Below are 11,041 nucleotides of genomic sequence, written 5' to 3' on the forward strand. Positions count from 1 at the left end.
AACAGTCAAATTCGAGGGCTTCAAATCAAACAATTGTAGACATTGTGTTTCATCACTTCTTTATGCTGCAAAATACTAAAAAGTGTTATTTTTTATATTCGCTAAAAAGTGTTATTTTTATATACGCTAAAAAGTGTTATTTTTTTTATACCCTAACAAGTGTTATTTTTTATATACGCTCACATGTGATGCTGATGCATGTGATAATATGTACATCATAATTCAATGGAACAAAAGTAAATTTTTTCTTTAAAATTATATAGAATCCATGCAGAACAAAAGTATTATGCTAGATATGTTATTATAGCCTTCTTGTAACTATATTCCGTGCACTTGAACACATCTTCTATTTCCGTAAAAGTGTTGCTAAATGCTTGCAATTCAGTCCTGATATTATTGTTGTAATTAAAAAGAATTTTCAATCGAGTAGTTGTAGTTGATATGTTGAAGGTCTAAAGTCTAATCACTGAATAAATCAGGGCTGTCTAAAATTCCATTAATGATTTTAAAAATAAAAGTCAAGTCGGAAACAAGTCTCCTGTGTGAGAGTTTTAGTAATTTTAATTCTTTCATCAAGTGGTTGTAATTTATAGTTTCTATTGGTAGACCGAGTTTTTAGTTGATATATCTTATAAATTCATGTTGTAGATTAATGTTATCATAATATCATTTTTTGCAAAATACCACCGCTTTTGATGAAAAATAGCACTCCTTTTCCCAAAAATATTACAAAAAATAATGCTAATTTCTCCAAAAGTAATGCGAATTTCTCCAATAGTAATGCGAATTTCACAGAATAATATCAAGAAATTTTCAGGTCAACTTAAAATGCTATTAACCCTTCAGGGCCTTGCATATTCTGTCAGAATTTGTCTGTATTTCCGCTTTGCAATTAAATTCAAATAAACAGAATATTTCTGAAAGTATCTGAAAACTAAAGATCATATTTCTCACCATGACAGTGAGGGAGGTACAACGTTTTCTAGGGGACCATGTGAGCTATTTCCAAAAGCGAACAAATTAGCCTGAGTGGTTAAGTATCTCGGAACTTTAACTATTTGTATTTTTTATTTATTTACTTACTACGTGAGAACAATCCAGTTATAAATACTCAGTTAATACACAAATAGAACAGTTACAAATCACTTTCATAATGAAGTGCTGTTCTGCCAAATATGAACTATCTTATCATTTGCCTGTAACCTGGTAACCTCTAATCTATAAGTAACATGGTGATGTGTTGTTTGTTTTGCGGTCCAGAAGCTGCGGCCGCATCTTCTGCGCTGAGTGCTCGGAGAACACCACCCCGCTGCCCAACGAGCAGCTCTTCAGTCCCGTGCGGGTGTGCGCCGAGTGCTTCGCCTCGCTGGCGCCCCTCGTCTCCAATGATGATAGGTAAATATAGTGTCATATGTCATTATCAAAGAAGAACAATGCTTTATCCCTCTCTGTCCTACATTCCTACATTGGCTCTCCAGGTTGTCGTGTATATCGGCTGATTGAACTCCAACCTTCTTCCCATCTTCAGAGCAAGTGTACGAATGTTAGAGGGAGCGCGCTAATATTAAAAAAACAATAATGATTGAGCGAAAATGGTGAAAAAATTTATAAAACACGACTCGTTTGAAATAGAGCAAAAATTTCTCGACAAATGCTTTAGTTGCATTTAAAGATACACTGTACATTTTTTCATGCCTACAACATATTAAATAACAGAACAAAATGTGTTTTTAATAATTTTCGGAGCTAACTTTGTGATTTTTTTCTATCAATGGAATTTCATATAATTAACATTTCGGTATAACAAATGTATAGATATTATCTTCAAATATAACTTTTGTATTTGGAACTTAAAAAACTTAAAGAGTTAACAAGAAACTTGTAATAAATCAGTAATAATTGCGTACGCGGGGGTTTCTGGATACAATAAAAAAATCATTTCTCTGAATATAACTAGCTTTTCTGGGAAACTGCTTATGGTAGATTATATACTATTTTTTACAAATATATATATATATAACAAGTTAGTTATTACGAAAATAGAATCAGCTGGTGCGCAATGATAATTTAGCATCGGTGATCAAGAAGGTAAACACTGGTAAATCTCCAACACATAAAGAATCCAAAATTTTTTTTTGATTTAGCAATTGAAATTTGAAATTTTGTTTCTATTTTTTCGGCAACTTCAGGATTAAAAGACTTTTAAAGCCTGATCTACGCTTCGACGCATATTAAAAGACATGAAACAGCTGATATTAACCCCCTATACTGATTTTTTTTCAAATTCAACTTTAGACACGATTTTCTTGAAAATAAAAGTTCAAATGAAAAAAAAGTTTTACCACAAAAACTATTCCAAAAGTGATGCACCAGTTTCCCGCTTATTCTACGAGTTACCGAAAACCGTTTAGAATCCGTTGTAAAGTAACTCCATTGAATTATCTGATAATATAATGTAATAACTTATGAATGTTGTCCTTTCAGCCGCAGCGTGTCGAGCGATCGCTCGATGAGCGGGGGCCCCTCGGGGGGACACTCGGCAGAGCGGAGGAAGCAGGCCCCCGGAGCGCCGCACGGTTCCTCCTCCGATGTAATATATATTTTATAGTTACTCTTTTGTTAGACTGTGAGTAAAGCTGATGATGTTTATTCCTTCAATCGACTTCAGCCGACTAATAATCACATTTTATAATAATTCATTGAGTGATTTAATCCTAATTAATTCAATTGCATTAACTCCTCGCTGCTCTCGCATTTTCTTTCGTAAGGTCTGAGTATTTCATTTGGAATAAAATCCAAATAAATGGAATATTTCTGAATGTATCCGAAAACTAAAAACTGTTTTTGAAAAGTGATAAAATACGCTTTCAAATTTTATTATTAGAAATAAGTATATAATTTTTGAAATATTTTGAATGCAAACATAAAAAAGTTTAAAAAAATGGCTCACCTTACGTTTTTTCTTCTGAACACTGAACCAAAATTACTGACTACGGAAAAACACACGTTTTATTAGACATATTATAAACATTACTGTCGCCTCATTTTTTTTCGTTTCATATAAAAATTCATGAAATTTTTCTCAAATTGCGGTCTGAACCTTTGATTTCATGGAGGTGTACATTTTAATACTTCCATAGTTAGCTTCTCTAGATTTGAGTATAAAGTGTGGTGTTTTCTCTTTCTAACACCGTTTGGATCATATTTCTCGCCATGACAGTAAGGGAGACAGACACAGACATTTCTATGAGACCAAATGAGCTGTCCCCAAAAGCAAACAGATTAGCTTGAGTGGCTAAAAATTTCCAGCCCTAAAATGATTGCTTTGATAACTGAATTAGAATTGAACTCTTTCTCTGTGTTGGACAAGATTCAATCCATTTGCTGCTCACTCTCAAACCCTTTTCAATTATTGTTGCAATTTGTTATGTGTCTATATGTATGAAAGAGACAACCATGTATGAATAAGACGGCATGTTAGTGGGTATGTTATAAATATGCTTGAATGCTGTGCTCCACCTCTTTTTTCCACACTTACGTTTTCAGTAAATTCTTAATTCGAATGTTTGTTGTGTGTGACATACAAAGAATATGTGTGTATGAACGAAATAGATCTAGGACTGAATACTACATTCTACTTCACAGGTGTGATTGAGATGACACTATTCTTACTCGCTTGCACTAAGACGAAGTATGAGATGATCTACACCCAGTAGATTGTCCTCATACGTTTGCTATCTCAATTTCTCTAATGCTGCTTCAAATCGTCAGTAAACAATGAAAATAATTGTTTTATTAATAATAATAAGTAATTTAAGTCTGATGAAAACACTTCCTCATCACAGGCGAGAGCATTTTTGTACTCTTATGCAATTTGGTTAGAGATAACATACAATCTCAAGCAGTTTAATTTTATATCGAAAGGGCAGCCATATTACCGTATCTTTGGCTTGCCACTTTTGAAATCGCTACAGCGTGTCTATAAGTTTGTAATGTTATTGGGTTTAGCTGTATTATTTGGTTACCTGAATTGAATTAACACAATCTTCCACCTTTCTTCAATCTTTTCCTTGATTCCTCGTAAAGTTCTACACCACTGGCTCTATGCAGTCACGATTATATGGTCACAAGAATCACAGCATCTCTTGTCTGGTCAAATGCTTTACTATTGCGTCTCTTCACATGTTGGTCTTTTAAATTTTTCGCCCAGCTTTCTCTCCCTAGGTCTGCCTGTTAGTGGGTATCGACACCCCCTTCACCACAGAAAGAGGCGCATACTTTACCATTTTTCTTTTTTGTTCTTTTTGTAGGTGGCTGTGTATTATTTTAATTCTTCTCTACCTATTGTTGACATTTTGTAAATGTGTTTTTATTATATTAACCAAGTAGAATAGAACTTACTAAAATTATTAAAACACAGCACTTGCATACTGCGAATAACATCGTATGCATGGACATTTTGGAGGTCTTGTTTTGAAATTTTAAATGTAGACTCGTTTTTTCAAAAAAATTAGCGTCCTTGCGAGAGCTCTGAAGGGGTACCATCAGTACCTAAAACAGGGCGGGGAAGTGGTGGGCCTCCTCCAAAATGGTCTTTTAAATTTTCAATTAATGAATTCTAATAGAATTATTTTGTCCTGCAGCAGGTGAGGCGTCTTAGCGAATTCTGCAAACAGGCTGCCGGCGATCAGAAACTCACCGGCAGCTCCCAGGTCACGGCCGCTTCCAACTAGCCGCCAAAATGGCCACCTCTTGCCGCCAAACATGGCTGCTCTACCGCCAATGGACCGGCCCCGCAGCATGCCCGTCCAATACACATTACTTATTATCCTCCTATAATGACTGATATTGAAGAGCCCGATCGGTTAGAAGAACGCCCAATTGGATTATCGCTTTGTAAATACTTGACACGGCGCTGTCCACCGAAGCTGACTTCATAACGGACCGAATTATTGAAGATTTGCTTGTTTCAAATGTTGAATTGCTTGTATTTGTGTTGAGATTATTAAATGTTTTACAAATACGAGCCGAATGTTGTTAAGCCACGACTATTTTCAAATGTTCTGGACAGTTCTGTTGATGTTTTGACATGACATTTTTGTATATTGTGAACTTTGTGTTTAAGGACGCCGTCATGTTGGGAACATGATGAATTTCTCAGACTATCTCTCAAAAGTTACGACAGATTTTGTTAAAAAAACCAGGTAGCTAATAGCTTATATAAACTGTAATAAACCACTAAACTGCGATTAGATAAATTTCCTTAATAACGACAGAGAACTAATTAATTTGGCAGAATGTTCATAACGGGAGAAATAAAACTAGACGATATTACCGAATATGTACAAAGGATTGGGTATTAGTAGGTAGCCGACAAAAGGCTTGTGTCGGGGAACCTCGCTGCACGAGCACTCTGTCACCTGATATTTAACCCGTGATTGCACCATTTTGAATGTTATGTTTGAGTCTTTTGCGACAATCTCCTTTTGACTTGCCGCAATATTGAGACATTAAAGCCGCGCCGCGTTTATGGAAGTTTGCCGCCAAATGAGACGAATTGTAATGTAGGTGCGACGAGTTGACCTTAGTATCCCATTGAGATTTCCGAGTTACGGTGAAAATGTCGCTAAATCCCTCTGACTGCTGAAAAGCTGTTGACGTGTTTAATTGCTCCGTTTAAACATTGTAATAAATATGGTTTAAAGTTTAAACAATTGGTGTAGAGTTGCGGCAAATGGAGGGTTTTTACATATTTTCACATAGTGTAATATAAAATGCTCATATTGAGCTGTAGAATAAAACATTATTGTAAACTTTAAATGTTTGAACTTAAATATATTATATTACGCTGTTTCAAGTTTGTAAATTTTTTAACATTAAGATACGGACAAATTTATATATATTGTAAATTATTTGAAAGTTATTGTATGTGTACATTCTCAATGACAAATGCGAGTGAACAAACGCAACTTATCTATGATTTAATTTATGTATGACTGGTAAATCCCTTAATTTTGCAGAGTTACACTTCACTCTTCTCTATTGGGAGATTTACAGAATTCTGTTTTGTTCTGTTATTATTTTAGAAATGGAGACTTGAAGACACATAACCTAAAAAGCAGTTGGGTTAGTTTATATCAGAACTGCTCATGTGATTGTAAAGTATATAGCGTAATACGTTTATGGATAAGAAATTATATAAATGGCATGTTGACTATTCCTAATACTGGACAACCTAACCAACACATCACTAGACAATTCGGCTATCAGTCCAATATTATAAAATATACATATATATACATAACGCTTTACTTGACGCACATCATTCAGCTACAATTAAATCTATATCCGCCTTCTTACCTATTCTTATCTATCCATCCGCCTGGTTATGTTTCATTTCATATTTCCCAAACTGACTGGATTATATTCAAATCACTAAAACACATTAAAGTGGAGGAATTGAAAAGCTACATATTGACAAATATACTTCTCTACTAGAAGACGACTAGACAAACTATTTTATTTAAACTCTACTAGAAAAGACAAACTGATCTAAATTATTTCATTTAAACTCTACTAGAAAAGACAAACTGATGTAAATTATTTTTGACTTAATTTCATTTCCTCAACACGGCTTATTTTGATAATTATTTTTTTGTTACTGTGCAAGCAATATTTGGGCAAAATCTAAATCTAGATACTTCAATTCAAACGCATTAGATAATAATCAATTCCATGTATTGGTATTTTTTTTAGCAACTTGTGTGTAATTTTTTCAATTCTTTTGGCTTCATAATTTTCATAAATCTTTTAGATTTTCTAATTTATATTTTGTGGCAAAAAATATATTTTCTTTTATTTCAATCATTTTCATCCAATACTTAAACACATGCCATTTAAAAATATATAAAAAAAAACAATTATTTTCATCCTAATCTAAGTTTGGTATTTTATGCTAACATATTTTTTGATTCTTTTTCATCTCATCTTTCATCCAATAATAAAGATTTTTATTTTATATGGAACATTTTAAATTTTTTTATCCAATAATAAATTTTAATATTTTCTCAATTTCTCTCAATTTTTTTCCAATAATAAAATTTTGTATTTCTTGTCAACATTTTTTTTGACAATGATAATAATTTTTTTGGTATTTTGTGCCAAACATTCTTTTTTCATTACATTTTTCATATTATTCTTTTTTAATTACTTTTTTTATTACTTTTTTCATTACATTTTTCTTACTATTCTTTTTTCATTACATTTTTCATATTATTCTTTTTTCATTACTTTTTTCATTACATTTTTCTTACTATTCTTTTTTCATTACATTTTTCATTACCTTTTTCATTACATTTTTATTACATTTTTCCTTACTTTTTTCACACTTCTCTTTTTTCATTACATTTTTTATTACTTTTTTCAAACTTCTCTTTTTTCATTACATTTTTCTTACTATTCTTTTTCATTACATTTTTCATTACTTTTTTCACACTTCTCTTTTTTCATTACATTTTCAAACTATTCTTTTTTCATTACTTTTTTCACACTTATTCTCTTTTCATTACAATTTTTCCTACTATTCTTTTTTCATTACATTTTTCTTACTATTCTTTCTTTAATATTTTTTTCATAATATTTTAATACTATAAAATCTGTGGTATTTTACGCCAATCATTCTATATTTTTTCATTACATTTTTCACATTATTCTTTCTTTAATAACTTTTTCTTAATATTTTTAATACTATAAAATCTGTGGTATTTTATGCTAATCATTCTATCTTTTTTCATGACATTTTTCATACTATTATTTTTTCATTACATTTTTCATACTATGATAAACTTTGGCATTTTATGCCAATCATTCTACCCTTTTTATTATTTTTTTCATGACTTTTTCACAATATTTTTGGTATATTATGCCAATCATTCTACCTTTTTTCATTACATTTTTCATACCATTATTTTTTTTCACTATGTTTTTGGTGTATTATGCCAAACATTGTACCTATTTTAAAGATTAGTATTTACAGCAGTTTTGAAAGGGTCTCGATAAGGAATGCACGAAATTCAGAAACGAACACGAGGTGTTACAATGTAATATTTATTCTAAGGGTTCACGTTAGACCCGCCATTTTGAAAACTTTATATTTTACTACCTATGGAATTTCTGTAAATTTGTTCTTGATTGTAGGCGCTTCTATATTATATTATAAATAATAAATTACACCTGATTATTACTACAATTGTTTAGTTTTATTTGAAGTTTTATTTGGAAGCGGTCATTAGGTGTGCATGGTTACTACTGATACTGTCATCGCAGTATGTGTTCAATATTAGTATGCTATACAGTCTATATAGGCTATACAGTCTGTATAGGCTATACAGTTTTACAAATTGTGACACACATTTTAGTGAAATTTAAGGTAGGTAGTGGGTTTTTATATGCGTAAATCAGCTGATTAAGACATCTCTACATTCTAAGTTTTGGGAAATGTAATGGAGAAAACAATATTCAAACGCTAACCATAAATCAAATATTACGAGGGGAAGTAATTAAGTTCGCGGAACGGGTAGGTAGGTGATTAGTGGGGGTGTCGCTGAATTAGGTACTAATTGAGCAACTCATTATTAGTATAAATACCGGATTTTATCGTAATTAGGTCATATTAGTCTTTGAGCTATCGTCGACCAAACAAGTCAATGAAGGGGAGAATTGTGAATATGGAGAAAATTGTGTTCCGCGCTGTTATAAAATTCCTTACCAAGCAAGGAAAATCAGTTCAGATCATACTGGAAGAGATGTCATTCGTTTACGGGGACTCTTGTTCAAGTAAAACTATGTTTTACAAGTGGCATACCCTCTTTAAACAAGGCAGGAGTCGCTTGAAGACGACCCACGGCCAGGAAGGCCTATCGAGATGACCACTAAAATTATTCAAAATAATAATAGAAGATACCCAACTAAAGAAGAAACAGCTCGCAGAAATGATTCGAGTATCAAATACATACAACTATTTTCAAAATTCTTCACAACCATCTTGGCATGACTAAAGTCAGCGCAAAATGGGTGCCGAGAATGCTCACGCCGCCTCAAAAGCAACAGCGCGTTGAGTGTTCTCGTGCATTTTTGGACCTCTGTAGGTAATACAAAGATGGAGTGTTGGCTCAAATTGTTACTGGTGAAGAAACTTGGGTTCATCATTATGAACCTGAGTCTAAACAGGACTCTATGCAGTGGCACAAGTAAGGCACACCGCCACCCAAGAAGTTTAAGGTGTCACAATCGGCTGGGAAAATTATGGCGACAGTCTTTTGGGACTAAGAAGGAATCCTGTTGATCGATTACAAAGATAAAGGTGTTTCCATAACCGGAGTTTACTACGCTTCAATTCAGGAGCAATTAAAGGAAGCCATCAAGGAGAAAAAATGGGGAAAATTGACCAAAGGTGTCCTCCTTCTGCACGACAACGCGCCTGTTCACAAGAGCCGTGTTGCGATGGCTGCACTGCAGAAGATGGGCTTCGAAATTTTGCCACATCCACCCTACAGTCCTGACCTGGCTCCCAGTGATTATTACCTTTTTCCAAACTTGAAAAAGAACTTTGTGGGAAAAAGTTTTCCCACAAAGATGAAGAAGTGAAGGATGCAGTTTCGGCGTATTTTTTAGACAAATCTTTTTTTTTTGAGGGTATACATAAGTTAATTGAAAGATCCGAAAAATGCAATAAGGTAGCTGGTGAATATATTGAAAAGGAAAAATAAATTTGGATTTTTATTTCCACTCCTTACCCCCAATTCCGCAAACTTAAAAACGTTCCCTCGTATTTACGTGTGCATATTTTTTACATATATTTACATATGTAAAAAATAAAAAAAATGAAAATTCTGGGCTTCATTGTAAGAATTTGTAAAGATTTTAAAAATATCCAAACATTTAAAATACTATATACAACTCTGGTTAGGAGTCATTTAGAATACAATTCCCCCATATGGAACCCTTTCTACAAAAGCCATGCAAACTCCATTGAAAGAATCCAACGCAAATTTCTCAGATCAATTAATTTCAAATTAGGTATTCCCGCGGTTGACATAAACTATGAATCTTTATTACAAAAAATGAGACTCTTATCGTTAAAAGATAGAAGAATACTCAATGATCTTATTTTTTTATTTAAAATAAACAATAACTGGTTTGACTCCCCTGAATTGGTCTCATTAATAAATTACCATGTACCTAGTAGACCGACTCGACTCAAAACACCTTTCCACTGTGACAATACTATGACGAACGCAGAACAAAACTCAACCATAAATCGCTTGCATATTTTAGGCAATGAATATGCTAATATTGATCACGCTGCCGGTAATCTGTCTTCATACAAAAGATGCGTTAAACTAAATTTGTTTGCTAGTACCACGTAAATACATCATGTAAACATAATATGCCTACCAGTACTTCTAAAACTATTAATGCACTTGAAATCATAAGTACTTGTAAAATTTATCATATCGGTTAACATAATCCAGGATTTATTACTTTTTATATTTAAATCATTGTCGGTACCTTGAGATAGGTATCTTATTGGTACATTTTATTGTTTTATTTCAATCTTTAAATTTTTATTTTTATTTTTACTTTTTCCTAATAAATTATGGTTTGTACTTTAATACTTTATATTTTAAACTATTCACTTTACAATTTACTTTTATACATTATAGTTTTTATACACTACTTATTACCTTACTTTTTACCTATTTTCTTAAATTTTACTAACATTTATACTGTTATTCTTCATGTTGTTGTACTATTATAAGTATGTCAATTATGTTAATGGCACGTGTTGTGCCGTATATGTGTAAATAAATAAATAAATAAATAAGGCGCGCGTTCCTATATAAACGCCGCTGCACTGCGCCACAGTTCAGTTTTAGAACTCAGTATACTATGGGTACTCACAGCTACAACTGCGCTGGGCGACAATCCCATTGCCGGCCTGTGCCGCGCCCCCCAGCCCTACTGTCTAGTACTCATTCGC

General features: G+C 32.8%; 1 protein-coding gene across 11 annotated transcripts in view; it reads left to right on the forward strand.

Annotated features, from left to right (window-relative positions):
- Positions 1-8,248, forward strand: part of LOC149412736 (phosphatidylinositol-3,5-bisphosphate 3-phosphatase MTMR3) — a 273,058-nt gene extending 264,810 nt beyond the window's left edge. For 6 of the 11 annotated variants that reach the window (XM_089645074.1, XM_089645064.1, XM_089645066.1 and 3 more), the window contains 3 exons: positions 1,261-1,395; positions 2,485-2,590; positions 4,644-8,248. In XM_089645074.1, coding sequence (XP_089501200.1) covers positions 1,261-1,395; positions 2,485-2,590; positions 4,644-4,733 — 331 coding nt within the window. In that variant the 3' untranslated portion in view covers positions 4,734-8,248. Of the gene's footprint in view, positions 1-1,260; positions 1,396-2,484; positions 2,627-4,643 lie in introns of all 11 variants that reach the window. The other 5 variants (XM_089645069.1, XM_089645070.1, XM_089645071.1 and 2 more) reach the window with 5 other exon arrangements.
- Positions 8,249-11,041: the final 2,793 nt, after the last annotated feature.

Source organism: Hesperophylax consimilis, chromosome 22 (genome assembly GCF_061612785.1).
Source record: "Hesperophylax consimilis isolate HC1 chromosome 22, BYU_Hcon_1.0, whole genome shotgun sequence".
Classification (NCBI taxonomy): domain Eukaryota; kingdom Metazoa; phylum Arthropoda; class Insecta; order Trichoptera; family Limnephilidae; genus Hesperophylax; species Hesperophylax consimilis.